Genomic DNA, 17,277 nt, shown 5'->3' with positions numbered 1-17,277 from the left:
ATTCCGGAAATACTAACCCCTATAGACTCTATGTCCGCCATATAGAGGAAGGTAATGAACCAATTTCAAACAAGATTTATAGAGTTATCAAGATGCAGTCGCTGAGGCGACGTTTACACACGTCATTATGGATCGGATTAGGGTTTCCTAGAGAAAATTTTGAAGGAGAAATCGTTATCTACTGCAATGTTTCTGTTGGATATGGGTTGAAAGTTGCAGATTAATTTAGGATTCAGAGATCGTCTGAGGTGATCTAGTACGAGTATACAAGTAATCTAATCAAGAATTTTGATTGAAATACGTGCTTTCAAATTCTGGAACTAGCAGGAGTAAAATACAGATAGCAGAAGGCTATCTACAACTGCAGTTACAGAAACCGAGGAACCAGAAAGGGAAGAAGTTTTTGAGACGTTAAAGGGTTGTAGCCGATGGTCAGTGTTATTCTGTCTGTACAGCGACCAATCTGTGAAGGAAATCAAGGAGAAATTTGGAAGGAGAATTAAAGGTCAGGAAGAAGACATTAAAAAATACTGACGATGGCTGAATCATAGAGAACATAAAATGCACATTGATAATAGCATGAAAAGCGTTTATGCGAAAAAGAAAATTTGGTGTTGTCAAATATACTATTTAAATTTACATTTTACTTTTATTTTTATGGGGGTCTATAACATTAACGCATTTTGAAAACGAAAACATATCTCAGGTACGCTGTATTCTTCTTATTATCTATATGATTGACCAATTTAAACCTCTGGTCATTTTCAAGCACGTATCAAATATAAATTTAAGTGTTAGGAAATTCTGGGTTATCTTCCGTTGCAGACAGCTTTTTAAACGCAGAATCTCTCAAGGAATTTCAGTCACCAATTGCACAAACCACTGATCCAATCTGTAAGATTGTATGGTTGCAACACTTGGAGTACACACAAAAAAGATTTAAATAGTCTTCCCGTTTTCGAGCAGAAAGTCTTAAGGAAGGTTTACGGTCTGTACGTTATTAGATCATGGAGAAGGGAGGATCCGTCGTAAGCGTGAGTCAGATGAGATGCAGAACAGCCGAGACATTGTAGGCCTGATGAGAACCAAGGCTTGTACTAGTCGGTCATCTAAGTCAGATAAACAAACACCGATGGCTTTTGAAAAACATGGATTTCACTCTCCTTGGAAGAAGACCTCTAGGTACGTCAAATAAAAGATGGAGAGATGGTATCCATGAAGACCTGCTGCAGATCGCCATACACAGTGATTGGCAGCAAAAAGGAGGAAACAGAATCCAGTAAAAGAGAAGCCTTGTAGCTACACGCTGTCCTCAAGGCCTGATAGCATTAAGTAAGTATTTGGCTGTATTATAGTCATGTATGGGAGTCAAATGTGAAAGATAAACAGTTGAGACAAGAAGACGACACAAGCTTTTGAAATAGATTTATAAAGGAGAATGCTGAAAAGTGGGAGTCTGTATCTGATAACCAGAGGAGAGCACGGACCCTAACTGGGGAAAAAAGAAATTTATGTCACAGGTTGTCTAAAAGAAGGGACTGGTTTGTAGGACACGAGGTTGCGACAATTGCGCGGACTGACACTTTTGTAGAGAAGCTTTTCTGTGGACCCTAGGACTCTTGATGGGATAAGCGGCTTTTCGCAGGTAGTCTGTTCGTGAACTGACAAAGCCAACGAATGTGAAAACAAAAAATCTGTTTGTGGTGACAGACGGATCTGCTGTTAGCCTGAGGTCTAGGTTATGTTGGAATGTGACAGCTTGGTTGTGAGATGGTGAAGATAACGAATGTAAAAGCAAAAAACTACTTGATGTGACTTGGGCTCCGTAGAAATGTCAACACTTCCCGTCTCCACAGAAGTGTCACTCCAGACAGTGGTTCCTAGCTCGTAGGACACACCCTGAGGCACTAAATAATCGTCGAGTTCATAATGAAGGGGAAGTGTGTTTGGGGGGAGGGGGGAGGAGACGTGGCTGAGGAGAGGGGAAGAGGGAGTAAAATTTGTAGAGGAGGACCGAATCTTGAATACAGAAGCAGGTTCAGATGAATGTAGGTTGCAGTAGATATGCGAACTGGAGAGCTACATCAACCAGTCTTCAGACTGAAGAGCACTATAACAATCTAACTGCTGGGTGATAAATGGAAAGGTGAAAGTGATACTTCACTGTGCATTTGTGCTGTTTGAGGTAGGGAGTCTACCCATTCCAAGCTAAGGCTAGATATCGGCACCAGCTGAAGCCCAGGCGTCAATGTGGCAGCGCATCGTACCTTGGTGAGTGTGATCCAGTCAGAGCCGCCGGGGTGCGACTTCTCCCAGCCGGCCAGGTCGTAGAGGCGGTCGTGGACGCGCCACAAGCCTTCGGCGCCGTCGTCCTCGCGCCGGCCCTGCAGCCACAGTCCTCCGGAGTGCAGCGGCACATCGCGGAGGGACGGGTACTTCCACAGGCCTGGCAGCGACGACTTGGGCTTCTCTCTACGCACACAGGAAACTTTCATTGTTGGCAACCGGAATAAAATAATAATTGGATCCTTTTACCGACCTCCCAATTCAGATGACACAGTTGCTGAAAGGTTCAAAGAAAACTTGAGTTTGATTTCAAACACGTACCCGACTTTTACGATAATAGTTGGTGGTGACTTTAATTTACCCTCGATATGTTTGCGAAAATACACGTTTAATTCCGGAGGTACGCATAAAATACCGTCCGAAATTGTGCTAATCACATTCTCTGAAAATTATTTCGAGCAGTTATTTCATGAGCCCACGCGAATAGTAAACGGTTGTGAAAACACACTTGACCTCTTAGCAACAAATAATCCTGAGTTAATAACGAGCATTAAAATCGATTCAGGGATTAGTGAACACAGAGTTGTCGTAGCGAGATTGAATACTGTTATCCCCAAATCCTAGAAAAATAAGCGAAAAATATACCTATTCAAAAAAGCAGATTAAAATTCACTTGACGCCTTCCTAAGAGACAATCTCCACTCATTTCAAATTAATAATATAAGTGTAGACCAAATGTGGCTTAAATTCAAAGAAATAGTATCGGCAGCAATTGAGAGATTTATACCAAATAAATTAACAAACGACGGAGCTGATCCTCCTCGAGACACAAAACGGGTTAGAACATTCTTGCAAAAACAACGAAACAAACATGCCAAATTTAAACAGACCCAAAATCCTCAAGATTGGCGATCTTTTACAGGAGCTCGAAGTTTAGCGCGGACTTCAATGCGAGATGCCTATAATAGTTTCTACAACGAAACTTTGTCTCGAAACCTGGCAGAAAATCCAAAGAGATTCTGGTCGTATGTGAAGCATATTAGCGGCAAGAAACATCAATGCCTTCTCTGCGCCATAGCAATGGAGATACTATCGAAGACAGCGCTGCCAAAGCAGAGTTACTAAACACAGTCTTCCGAAAAGCCTTCACAAAAGAAGACGAAGTAAACATTCCAGAATTCGAATCGAGAACAGCTGCCAACATGAGTAACGTAGAAGTAAATATCCTCGAAGCAGTGAAGCAACTTAAATCACTTAATGAAAGCAAGTCTTCTGGTCCAGACTATGTACCAATTAGGTTCCTTTCGGAATATACTGATGCATTAGCTCCATACTTAACAATCATATACAACCGTTCACTCGACGAAAGATCCGTACCCAAAGACTGGAAAGTTGCACCAATATTCAAGGAAGGTAGTAGGAGTAATCCACTAAATTACAGGTCCATATCGTTAACGTCGATATGCAGCAGGATTTTAGAACATATATTGTGTTCGAACATTATGAATTACCTAGAAGAAAACGGTCTATTGACTCACAGTCGACATGGGTTTAGAAAACATCGTTCCTGTGAAGCACAACTAGCTCTTTATTCACATGAAGTGTTAAGTGCTATTGACAAGGGATTTCAGATCTATTCCGTATTTCTGGATTTCCGGAAGGCTTTTGACACTGTAGCACACAAGCGGTTCGTAGTGAAATTGCGTGCTTATGGAATATCGTCTCAGTTATGCAACTGGATTTATGATTTCCTGTCACAAACGTCATACTTCGTAGTAATTGACGGAAAGTCATCGAGTAAAACAGAAGTGTTATAGGCCCTTTGCTGTTCCTTATCTATATAAACGATTTGGGAGCTAATCTGAGCAGCCGTCTTCGGTTGCTTGCAGATGACGCTGTCGTTTATCGACTAATAAAGTCGTCAGAATATCAAAACAAACTACAAAACGATTTAGAAAATATATATGAATGGTGCGAAAAGTGGCAGTTGACCCTAAATAACGAAAAGTGTGAGGTCATCCACATGAATGCTAAATGGAACTCGTTAAACTTCGGTTACACGATAAATCAGTCTAAACTAAAAGCCGTAAATTCAATTAAATACCAGGATATTACAATTACGACCAACTTAAATTGGAAGGAACACGTAGAAAATGTTGTGGGGAAGGCTAACAAAAGACTGCGTTTCATTGGCTGGACACTTAGAAAATGTAACAGACCTACTAAGGAGACTGCCTACACTACGCTTATCCGTCCTCTTTTAGAATACTGCTGCACGATATGGGATCATTACCAGATAGGACTGACGGAGTACATTGAAAAGGTTCAAAGGAATGCAGCACGTTTTGTATTATTGCGAAATAGGGGAGAGAGTGTCATTGAAATGGTACAGGATTTGGGATGGACCTAATTAAAACCAAGGCGTTTTTCGTTGCGGAGGAATCACTAAATTTCTCCTCCGAATGCGAAAATATTTTGTTGACACCGACCTACATAGGGAGGAACGATAACCACGATAAAATAAGGGAAATCAGAGCTCGTACGGAAAGATTTAGGTGTTCATTCTTTCTGCACGCTATACGAGATTCGAATAATAGAGAACTGTGAAGGTGGTTCGATGAACCCTCTGCCAGGCACTTGAATGTGATTTGCAGAGTATCCATGTAGATGTAGCCTGCACCATTCGTTGCAGAATACACTGATCGACAGGACACAATTCGAAGGCCGATGTCAGTAAAGAAACGAAGGATTTCCAACCTCTAAATATTGCACACTAGAAATTTCTATCAGAAAATGTTTTGAGTAGCTCAACACCTCTGTGCGGAAGATCTCATATTGGCTGGGGCTAAGTGTAACTGCTGCGATCCGTGCGGCACAGGATAGTACAACTCAATTTGCATCCAGCATGGCGCAGTGGTACATTCAGTGTGAATTGGTCATTGAACTCAGGTAATTTAGGCACTCTGCTCTAGTGGGTCTATTGCTCCGGGGTCATAGTGTTACAGCTAGATGACCGACTTGTACTCACAGTGTGGTGACAAGAAGACTTACAGGGTGAAGGGTATTTTCCCATTAAGATAGAAGCACAATGACCTAGGGAACACTGTTTTTCCCTGGCGCCTAGCGAGCCGTTGATCCTAATCCTACGTACCCTATATGTCTCCTTCTTCATGCTCGTGTTATGGAATCACTACTATCTAGCATGCGCCGCAGATTTAAATAGCGCTGTCATCTACCGGATGTTGAACCTATCGCAAATAGTCTCTGTTTGTCCATCTTTTTAGAGATGGTTGCGGGACTTGGCTATTCGATACAGGATGTAAAATTAAACACCTCCCAGCCGTCTAGTTTCCAACCTTATTTTATTTGGCAACCAGTTTCAGCTTTTTACTACACAATCTTCAGATCCCTGACCGACGAGTTGGAAGATTCTACCGCGCTTGTGATCAAAACAGGGGCCAGCAATACGGATATCAGTAGATTTTTGCTATAGCGACCTGCCGACTCGGCAGATGATCGTTCAACTGATCGCTATAGCAAAAATCTACTGATATCCGTATTGCGGGCCCCTGTTTTGATCACAACCGACGTAGAATCTTCCAACAAGTCGGTCAGAGCCTGAAGATGGCGTAGTAAAACACTGAAACTGTTTGCCAAATAAAATAAGGTTGGAAACTAGACTGCTGAAAAGTGTTTAATTTGCCATCCTGTATCACAGATAGAATGTTACGTTACAGCCCAGGATTGGTTTCAGTATCATCAGTCAGTGTATTGGCGGAGATGGCGGTAGCAAACCGATCAAACCCATATATTGTAGGAATCATCCCAGCATTCCCCTAAAGTTATTGATACAAAAGAAATAGGGAGTGTAAAAGAGGATGTTTAGACAAGACTATGAGACCTGATATTCTATCAATACTCGCCCAGAATCTTAACTGCTGCATCACTTCTTTCGGCGGCATAGCGTAAAGTCGGGTTTATAGTCCACAGAGCAATAATTCGGCTTCCTGTCATTGAAACACCAGGTTTCACTATTCCCGTTTCTTCTCACGGGCGAAAATAGACATTATTATCACATGAAGGGGAACACCGATCAATTTATGCCTGTCACGAATCCAAATAAGCGCTTGCATCCTCTTTGGCGAAAGACATAGTTACATTTTCTGTTGTGTAGTGGTAAGTGGCTTAAGGGTACTTAGCGAAATAAAAGTGCACGACAGAGGCGTGTACGACGCATTACACGCTGACCAACGTACTGTTCTTTCATTTGAGAGTGAGGCAGTCACTGGGTCCACTCATAATCTAAGACGAGTGTGATCTTTGGGTACATAGCATCTATAAGACAGTGCAAAAGAGCAGGAAGCCTCAAGTCGTTCCACAATTGATGAGTTATTAGTAGAATGCCAACAGAAAGCTTGTATCTCACACTTATGTTAATAAAAGATCGTCAACAAAAGAATAGATTGGAAGCCCGCAATACTCTGCTTCATTCTGAATATGTCTCTAAAAGAGAAATACTAGTTTCTGTTGGACTAAAAGCTATTCTTAAATTAATGCCACCGCTGTGGTGCAAAATCCCTAATATATCACCTTTATTCTGTAGCACTAAGGTTGAAAATGGTTCAAATGGCTCTGAGCACTATGGGACTTAACATCTGAGGTCATCAGTCCCATAGAACTTAGAACCACTTAAACCTAACCAACCTAAGGACATCACACACATCCACGCCCGAGGCAGGGTTCGAACCTGCGACTGTAGCGGTCGCGCGGTTCCAGACTGAAGCGCCTAGAACCGCTCGGCCACGCTGCCCGGCGTAGCACTAAGGCCTCGCAAAACTGTACCATCTTCCTGGAAGCTAACACCTCAGGCGTACGGTTTACTCTGGTGATCCTAACACTTCTGCAGAGATTTAGCACACACTGGTAGTTGCCAATAGCGCTTCAAATCCCAGCAGCAAGATGGTTGTATTAATGCATGTTTTCGTACTTTGTCACTGAATGCCCACGAGGAAAACAGAATTGTCTTTCATCTTCAAAAATTGCAAGAGATCCACTAGCACAGTCAATCGACCGTCAAATTTATAATTGAACCTACCCTTCGTGTGCGCAATAATTATGAAGAAAGTGTCAAAAACAGACTGAATTTGCATTGGATATATAATTATCGAAATAAAAGCGGTAATTACTCATACTTTTACACTGACCAGTCACATTCATGCAACCACCTGTCAAAGTCAGAATAACCACCTTTTTCAGCGGAGACTAATGCGAGATTTGCAGGAAGAGAGTGTGGAAAGGTATCGGCAGGATGTGCAGCTATGCCGACTCCAGTGCCGTGTCAGCTGCACTAGGTTTCCCAGTTGAGGATCCACGGCGTGAAGAGCCATATCTGGGTGGGGAGTACGGTAAATTCATACTGGTGCTCTTCGAAACATGCGCGTACACTGTCACTGCGTGACACGTTGTACTGCCGTGCTAATAGATGCCATTGTGCCGAGGAAAACCCAACTACATGTACGCGTGGACGTGGACCCCAAGGATGGACGTGTACTTTTGTTGATCCATTGTGTCTTCCAGAATGACGAGATCACCCAGGGAAAGCCACGAAAACATTCCTCAGAATATAACGCTCCCTCCTGCGGCCTGGACCTTACCGACGGTTGTTTCAGGGTGATAGCCTTCACACGTTTCACGCCGTATGCGCCAACGGCCATCTGTCCGATGGAGCATAAAAGGTGAGTCATCACAAAAGGCCACCTGTCGCCACTCAGTGGTCGTCCAGTTGTGGAACTGGTGTGCAAATTGCCGATGAACAGCAGTCAGCATGGGTGCATGAACCCAGGCACCTGCTGCAGAGGCCAATACGCAGCAACTTTCTCTGAGGAGACATTGATGGTAGCCTGTTGTTTCGTCTGGGCGGTCACTTGCTCAACATGTACACATCCATTCACCCTTACACATTTCCGCATCTGTCTTTCACCCCTGTTATCTATGGCCCCTGTTGCACCACGGATCACAAGAGTACATGTATCTATGGGGAGAGGTGCTGAAGCCTTCAATAACAGACCTCATGTTTCTTGATTTGCAATTTGGACCTCCTGGACTGTGTTATAAGGTATTCTTGTACTCAGTTGTAATACTTTGTAACGGGGAAACCATTGATTTCCGGACCTATGTTTATTGGAACCATTTGTTTGTTCCATTGTCTTCTACTCGCTCCTTTCTTTTGTACCTATGCCTATTCTCACTCCCTTATCTCTCAGCCGCCACTATGTCAGTTGCGGTTTAATGTCTTATGGTAACAGGGGTAGATTCTATATCGCATGCTGGAAGACCCTCGTTTCTTCAGTAATCAGTTACCAGAGGACGTCACACAGTGTGATAAGGCTTGTGGCAGAGGTCGTGTCCTGTCTCCCTCGCTGATAACCCTCGCCGACATCCTAGCAGCTTATCATTGGCAAAATAGTTTATGTAAACGTTCCAGAAACGCACAACACGTGACTGCAGCTCACGTTAGTTCCTTGTATTTGCCGTTTCATTGATTTTCAATATACCATTCTGTGCATTCTGCGATGCACAGGAAGAAGAATCTCGAAAGCAATAATGGATTTGTGCAGCGGTAGAGAAGCGTTCCTGAAATGGTCCCATCAAAAATACCAGAGACGATTCGTTTCTTATGATAGTGATGCAGGTACATCACACATACTGAACAAGTCATCTACTTTACAATATATGCACAAACACATGCATTAGCCTTTTACTTTTCTGTGGCGCGTGTTATCTCGGAAATAAATTTAAAATATTTCCCATCGCTGCTTCCGACCAACATTTTTCAGAGGTTTCCCTCCGTTGGAAACAGATGCCAGTACTGGAAATCGCCTCCCAAATGTTCCGAATTGGGCCTCCCTCTGTCCACTACTAGCTCGCCTGTGAATTTGGTTAAAAACTCCCTGCCTCCACGTGGGTCGTTACCCGAACAGCCCGTTCCGCATAGAAAATGAAAAATGCTTTGTTTAACAAAAAGAACTGGTTTTTAGTTTATCTCCAACTCTCTCTAACAACGTTGCCGTCAACCAGACCATAAACTCCGTGAAAGTACGTTCTAACGCGTCTGATTATTATTATTTTCGCCGATGACTCTCCTAAAAGAAGCTCTACACTGTCATTGATGACTAGCATTTTACCGTAGTTTGATGAGATCCTTGCAAATGAAAATCAAATTTTTCTCTAAAAATGTAAATGAAAGTACAATACGATCCGACACTTCACGATTTTTTAACGAATGTCGTGTAGTCTCTTTTTAATACAAGTAATCTGGATTTCAGCGGTATGTGGCGCTAGTGCATGCATATAGATATCGCCATGTACTGTAGAAGCTGGTAAACTAACTAATAAGCGACGTAACGTATTTTATTTGAGGTATTTATAAATAATCACTTCCTTTATATATTTGAGTAATATCGTAAAGCGAAGTATGACTTGCTTGTTTTAAAAAAAAATGTTATGGTGTCCCTTTGTCTACGATTAATTGATTCTTTCCGCTTTTCATTGATAAATTTTATTGACCATAACTAAATTAAGGGGAGAATTATTTTGGCATTGATGAACATTACGAGGTGTCATTAAGAGCCACGTACTTACAAAAGCATTGTGCACATGTAATGAAATATAGTTGTGACAGAGGTGATACGAGATTCCGAACCTAATTTGCATCAGTATGTTCATCACTTTGAGACGATGAGATGTCAAGTGAATAGCAATAAGTGCGTTTAGACAAGAGGGCCTCTTGCTTAGGAATTAATAATGTCAGTGCTGAAAAATAATTTCTTACAATTTTACTACACTGAATTAAAAGACACTAACGCCGCATCACATACTAGCGCAAATAAGAAATGTATTCTTGGAGTATACAATACGTGCGTAGTTCCTATACGCATATTTTGCAGCGAGAAGGTCCAGAAAGGTTATCAGAATACGCAAATGAAAACACCTGTCATGCGCACGCCCCAATGAAGTTGGTTTAGACACGCCGGGTACACGGCTTTTCCTCCTTTAGCGTCTGCGACGTTCGCCATGACTGTCTCAATACAGGATCGGGCTCTGCTTGTAAGGCTGTATTACAAAAATAATGATTGTGCACACGTCGCTCTGTAGAAGTTCCGGACACTGAAGGTTTGGAAAAAGGCATTGGTTCGATGACTGCCGTGGGTCTGGAGAAAATGATTCGGAAATTAAAAAAGACTGGTTCCTTTGGGGTGCAACCTGGTAGAGGGAGGAAACGAGCTAATTCGACGTCAGTGGAAGCAGTGGCCACAAAAGTGCAGGAGGAGACGAGTGGTGGTGTGCAAACGTGTAGTGCACGGAGAATTGTCCGAACATTGGACATACCCGTGAGCACGGTGCTTAAAATCCTATGATTTTTTCTATCCATTCAAAATTACCCGTGTGTACGAGTTACTTTCTGTTGCCCTACCAGCAAGAGAGACCTTTGCTTTAGAATTTCTTGCTCGCATGGAAGTAGACAATGATTGGTGGTGGAAGATTTTGTGGACAAACGAAGCCCACTTCCATCTGACATGATATGTCAATTCACAGAAATGTCGAATATTGGTAACGGAAAATCCACACGCAAATCAACCAGTACCACTTCATCCTGAAAATGTCACTGTGAGGTGCGGGTTCACGGCATCATTTATCATAGGACCATATTTTTTTGAAGAGACAGGTGCTTCCGGTCCTGCTACATGTACCGTTACTGGTAAGTGACTGTACGCAGTGTACAGTTTGTTTAGCGTCAGACATACACCTTAGGCATTGTTGTATATTTCATTTATCATTTGCAGTCGCCCTCTATTAAATTATGATGCTTACAGCGCCATCTATTGCTACATTTTATAACTATTTATTTTTATCTGCCATACGTTTTTCCTCTTCTCTTATAAGATTCCGTTGCAGTTTGACATCATTTTGACCAGTGGTGTTATTTCCACGGCGGTTTGAAAGCTTAGCTTTAATTATATTATCCGGTTTATTTTTTTATCTTGTTATCAAACAGAATGCATTCATAAGACTGTGCATGGTTTACCTACACAGAAATCAAATGGCAGTATATTCTGTTTAGGAAACACACCATGGAAAATTATCTCTGCACTGACTATTGTTAATGAAACACCTGCTGACTGTGACAGAGATGAAATTTTGAATTAACGAACTCGTTACTCTTCTGAAGCTTCATAGACTCTAATGTAACTGCTATTCACATTCTAAAGCTGTTTTCTACCTTAATTTTCAACCTTTCATCTTTGACAAATATCAGGTATTTTGAAAGCAAACCAAAAAAAAAAAAAAACGGTGATTATAAAACTTGAACAACTGAATTTGCTTGCATTAGCACAGCCACAGGTCGAATAATGCGGTAATATTCACTCTGTCATAGGGTCGCCACTAGAATAAGTTTGGTCCGGTGGCATGGTACTTTCCGCTTCTAGTACAACAATCTACCAGCTGTTTCAAAGAAGACATGAACAACTCTTGCACAATTTGACCACTGCTAATGACTGCCAAGTAAGTATTCGTATAGGTAACTAGTAGTTGATCGTATTTACTACGTTCACTAGTACACTCGGTAAAATAAACACATCAAAAAACTTTTTGCATAACCTCGATTCCGTGAGTTCCGGAACCTGTACAGAAAATTGGAATAGAGATTAACATAAAAATCATTTCCACCCTTTTAATTGCTATCGAAAACCACACATTGCATTTTGTTCCTCCATACAACGAGACCTTCAGAGGTGGTGGTACAGATTACTGTACACAGTAGTACCTCTAATACCCAGTAGCACGTCCTCTTGCATTGATGCATGCCTGTATTCGTCGTGGCATACTATCCACAAGTTCATCAAGGCACTGTTCATGTATGGAGAACATGCTGGCCACTCTTAGTCGAGCGATGTCGTTATCCTGAAGGAAGTCATTCACAAGATGTGCACGATGGGGGCGCGAATTGTCGTCCATGAAGACGAATGCCTCGCCAATATGCTGCCGATATGGTTGCACTGTCGGTCGGAGGATGGCATTCACGTATCGAACAGCCGTTACGGCGCCTTCCATGACCACCAGCGACGTACGTTGGCCCCACATAATGCCACCCTAAAACAGCAGGGAACTTCCACCTTGTTGCACTCACTGGACAGTGTGTCTAAGGCGTTCAGCCTAACCGAGTTGCCTCCAAACATGTCTCCGACGATAGTCTGGTTGAAGGCATATGCGAGACTCATCGGTGAAAAGAACATTATGCCAATCCTGAGCGGTCCATTCGGCGTGTTGTTGGGCCCATCTGTACCGCGCTGCATGGTGTCGTGCTTGCAAAGATGGACCTCGCCGTAGGCGTCGGGAGTGAAGCTGCGCACCATACAGTCTATTGCGCACAGTTTGAGTCGAAACACGACGTCCTGTGGCTGCACGAAAAGCATTATTCAACACGGTGGCGTTGCTTTCAGGGTTCCTCCGAGCCATAATCCGTAGGTAGCGGTCATCCACAGCAGTAGTAGCCCTTGGGCGGCCTGACGAGGCTTGTCAACTACAGTTCCTGTCTCTCTGTACCTCCTCCATGTCCGAACAACATCGCTTTGGTTCACTCCGAGACGCCTTGACACTTCGCTTGTTATGAGCCCTTCCTGGCACAAAGTAACAATGCCGACGCGATCGAACCGCGGTATTGACCGTCTAGGCGTGGCTGAACTACAGACAATACGAGCATTGTACCTCATTCCTGATCTGTTTTTGTTTTGCTTTAGGGCGCAAAAAACAACTGGGGTCATACGAGCCCAAATCAAAACTATAGAACATGAAGACAGAGAGGAGCTAAAAAACGACCATACGACTGTCCCCATTAACATAATAGAAGACAGCTAAAAGCAGGCAAGTAGAAAAAGGGCTAAAAATGACCCCAGACAGAAGTGGAGGTCCAAAACTAAAAATTAAATGGCCTTCGCCATAATGCTTTGGCGTATAAAAGCAATAAGGCAAAGGCCATTTAATTTTTATGACTCGAACTGATCGGCAGTCGGTTCTAGGCGCTTCAGTCTGGAGCCGTGCGACCGCTCCAGTCGCAGGTTCGAATCCTGCCTCGGGCATGGATGTGTGTGATGTCCTTAGGTTAGTTAGGCTTAAGCAGTTCTAAGTTCTAGGGGACTGATGACCTCAGAAGTTAAGTCCCATAGTGCTCAGAGCCATTTTTTTGATCGGCTGTCGGACCCCCTACGTCTAATAGGCGCTGCTCATGCACGATTGTTTACATATTTGGGTGGGTTTAGTGACATCTCTGAACAGTCAAGGGGACTTTGTCTGTGATACAACATCCACAATCAACGTCTATCTTCAGGAGTTCTGGGAATCGGGGTGATTCAAACCTTTTTTTTTTATGTGTGTACAATTCCCACAGGTACCCTGTTTTGACTGCCTAAGGATGCACAGAACATAAGACTTGGATTACCTTTACTCCGAATTTGAAGTTTTGATCTAAAACACTAATTGACAGCAGATACTCTTTATTCGGTTCCGTAATCCAGCTGCATAGATGAAGATACGTCTTACTGTGAACGATATAACCCAATTCCATCACATTTTATGTTCAGACGAAAAGAGCTCTGGAGAAGTGACCACCTGGACATCAATCCGACAATAACAAAGCGAAATCTGTTGCTGGCCTCGACAAGCGTTGTACGACATGGGGCACTTGAGGGTCAATTCTCCTCAGTCAGCCTATAATACAAGCTATTTTTACAATATTTTTGGAAAAAGTAATGAAACAATCAACTTACACATTTTTGAATGTTACATGTTGATTCTTGGGCAACATTGTGCTCAAAATAAGATGAGTCGTTGACAGAAGTCCTGCAGTCAGCAAATCTTATATGAAATTAAATTAAAAAAAAAAGTTTTCTTTATCTTTAGGCTGTTGCACACGTCGTAATAGCACAGCTTTTTTTAAATTTGATAAAATTATAAAATGTTTGAAACAGTGATGTTCTTCTGTCGTGTGCTTTTGGTGACTTTTCGCAATAACCAATGAGTAAATTAAAATTTTAAAGAATGCCTGTTACTCCTTGTGGACATGCCTGAGAAGTAATTCAGCCAAATTTCAGAATGATATCTTTATAAGTGCGCCCGTAATCCATTCCTTCAGTTTGAGATGCAGTGTGTTTCAAGCTGACGGAATGGACTGAGGGTACATCAATAAAGATATCTTTCTGAAATGTGGCTGAATCACTCCTCGGGCATGTCCGCAACGAGTAATAGACTAATTTTTTCATTAGTTACCGAGAGAAACGTGTCCAAAGCACACGACGAAACTACATCTTTGTTTCAAGCGTTCGCCATTTTATTATTTTGTCAAATTCCAAAAACTGTATTATTACTCCGAGCGCATTGTCCTATAGATTATTTTTTTTTTTAATATCAGATACGACTTCCAGATGGCAGGGCTTCCGTCATGGACTCACCTCATTTTGGACAGAGCCACTTAAATCCTTGGACGGGAGGTTTAATGATGACTGAATTACTTTTGAAAAATGAGGAAATGTTGTCCAAGAGTAAACAAATAATGTGCAAAAAGATTTACGTTGATTGCTTCGTTTTTTTCCAAGTTATCGTAAAAATCGCTTCTTTCAGAGACTAACTGATGAGAAATGGCCCGTAACAGCCAAGGGCTGGAGTGACGTGAAGCAAGGGGAAGCAGGAGCGATGGAGTCATATATTATGAGAGATACACTCTGTGGCTGTGAGGAACTACAGGATGTTCAACTCCTTCTCATCTGCATGAAGCTGAACAAAGTTCGAACTGTGGGCGATCTGTTCAAAACTATTCAAAAAGCTAGATTTTTGGGATGCACGGACTATCTTTTGTTAGTGATCCTGCAGTATATTCTTTTTATTTATTCTGATTGTGTATTTGATCTCCTTTGGTTATGTAATGCGTATGTTTTTCCTTGTGTTAGTGTTTTATTTCGTAATCTGATCTTCAAAGCACGAAAATAGCAACAATTACTATTAATGTGTTGTGACACATGTGAAATACGCGTCTGTGTTTTCGAACTAGCAATTTTCACTGATGCGCCAAAGAAACTGGCATAGATACGCGTATTCAAATACAAAGATATGTAAATAGGCAGAATACGGCGCTGAGGTCGGCAACGCCTATATAAGACAACAAGTGTCTCGTGCATTTGTTAGATGGGTTACTACTACTACAATGGCAGGTTATCAAGATTTAAGTGGGTTTGAACGTGGTGTTATAGTCGGCGCACGAGCGATAGGGCACAGCAACCCCGAGGCAGCGATGAAGTGAGGATTTTCCCGTATCACCATTTCAGGGAGTTACCGTGAATACCAGAAATCCGGTAAAACATCAAATCTTCGACACCGCTGCGGCCGGAAGATGATCCTGCAAGAACGGGACCAACGACGACTGAAAAGAATAATTCAACGTTGCAGAAGTGCAACCCTTCCACGAACTGCTGCAGATTTCAATGCTGGCCCATCAACAAGTCTCAGCGTGGGAACCATTCAACGAAACATCATCGTTATGGGCTTTCGGAGCCTAAGGCCCACTCGTGTACCCTTGATGACTGCACGACACAAAGCTTTACGCCTCGCCTGGGCTCGACAACACCGACTTTGGACTGTTGATGACTGGAAACATGTTGCCTGGTCGGACAAGTCTCGTTTCAAATTGTGTCGAGCGGATGGACGAGTACGGGTATGAAGACAACCTCATGAATCCAAGGACCCTGCATGTCAGCAGGGGACTGTTCAAGCTGGCGGAGGTTCTGTAATGGTGTGGGGCGATTGCAGTTGGAGTGATTTGGGGCTCCTGATACGTCTAGGTACGACTCTAGCAGGTGACACGTACCTAAGCATCCTGTCTGATCACCTGTATCCATTCATGTCTATTGTGCATTCTGAAGGGGACTTGTGCAATTCCAGCAGGACAATGCGACACCCCACTCTTCTAGAATTGCTACAGAGTGGCTTCAGGAACACTCCCCAGACATGAACATTGTTGAGCATATCTGGGATGCCTTGCAATGTGCTGTTCAAAAGAGATCTCCACCCCTCGTAGTCTTACGGGTTTATGGACAGCCCTGCAGGATTCATGGTGTCAGTTCCCTCCAGCACTACTTCAGACATTAGTCGAGTCCATGCTACGTCGTGTTGCAGCACTTCTGCGTGTTCGCTGGGGCCCTCACGATATTAGGCAGGTGTACCAGTTCGGCTCGTCAGTGTATAACGGCACAATTTCTTTAGCTAGCAACATGTATATAAGTTTTCGACAACCTGCGTTATTTCTGAAAGTCGCCAATTACTGTTTCATACACGAGTATATTCTGTAATAGAGAAGATTGTTTAGGTACTCATCAAACCAACACAATACAATAACAATACAATGAAGCATTTGGAAGTGTGACTGACGGGTACAAGAGAAGACATGTACACACTTTCAGTTTATTGATGCGACCTATTCGCACAGTATAATACACTGAGAGTTAGTTTGCCAGGCAAGTTTTTCCAGCTTCCAAAGAAACTTAATGCACAAATAATTACAACACAGAAACACACCGAACAGGTTATAACAATTTTGAGACAGCTGTAGTACACTATTTTATCATCCATTTTATGACCAAGTGGTGATAGGAATGACATCTGTCACAACAATACCTTTATATCGTAGTAAGGCTAATTATAGGAAACATAATACTTGTGTTGATTAATAGGGTCCCATACCGCAGTAACAGACCACAGTCATAACCTGAAGACAATCCGTATCTCGGATTCCTTTTCACAGTTGAGTTACCAGAAATGTGAATAATAATTGCTCCTGAACACTTTTGGAGTAGACGCCACTATTAACACACAAAGAGGGAAGACTAGTTCTCAACTTGGTAATAGCTTCCGGGAATAAATATCTCTGTTAAACGATGTACTAGT

At 42.5% G+C, this 17,277-nt stretch overlaps 1 protein-coding gene across 1 annotated transcript in view; it reads right to left on the bottom strand.

Moving 5' to 3' along the window:
* Nucleotides 1-17,277, bottom strand: part of LOC126236603 (cytochrome b5-related protein-like) — a 28,521-nt gene that overhangs the window by 11,028 nt on the left and 216 nt on the right. Inside the window, exon 2 of the mRNA XM_049946040.1 lies at nt 2,268-2,472. Coding sequence (XP_049801997.1) covers nt 2,268-2,472 — 205 coding nt within the window. The remainder of the gene's footprint in view (nt 1-2,267; nt 2,473-17,277) is intronic.

Source organism: Schistocerca nitens, chromosome 2 (genome assembly GCF_023898315.1).
Source record: "Schistocerca nitens isolate TAMUIC-IGC-003100 chromosome 2, iqSchNite1.1, whole genome shotgun sequence".
NCBI lineage: Eukaryota > Metazoa > Arthropoda > Insecta > Orthoptera > Acrididae > Schistocerca > Schistocerca nitens.
Note: the sequence above shows the minus strand (reverse complement) of the source record. Positions and strands in the feature narration are given on the sequence as shown.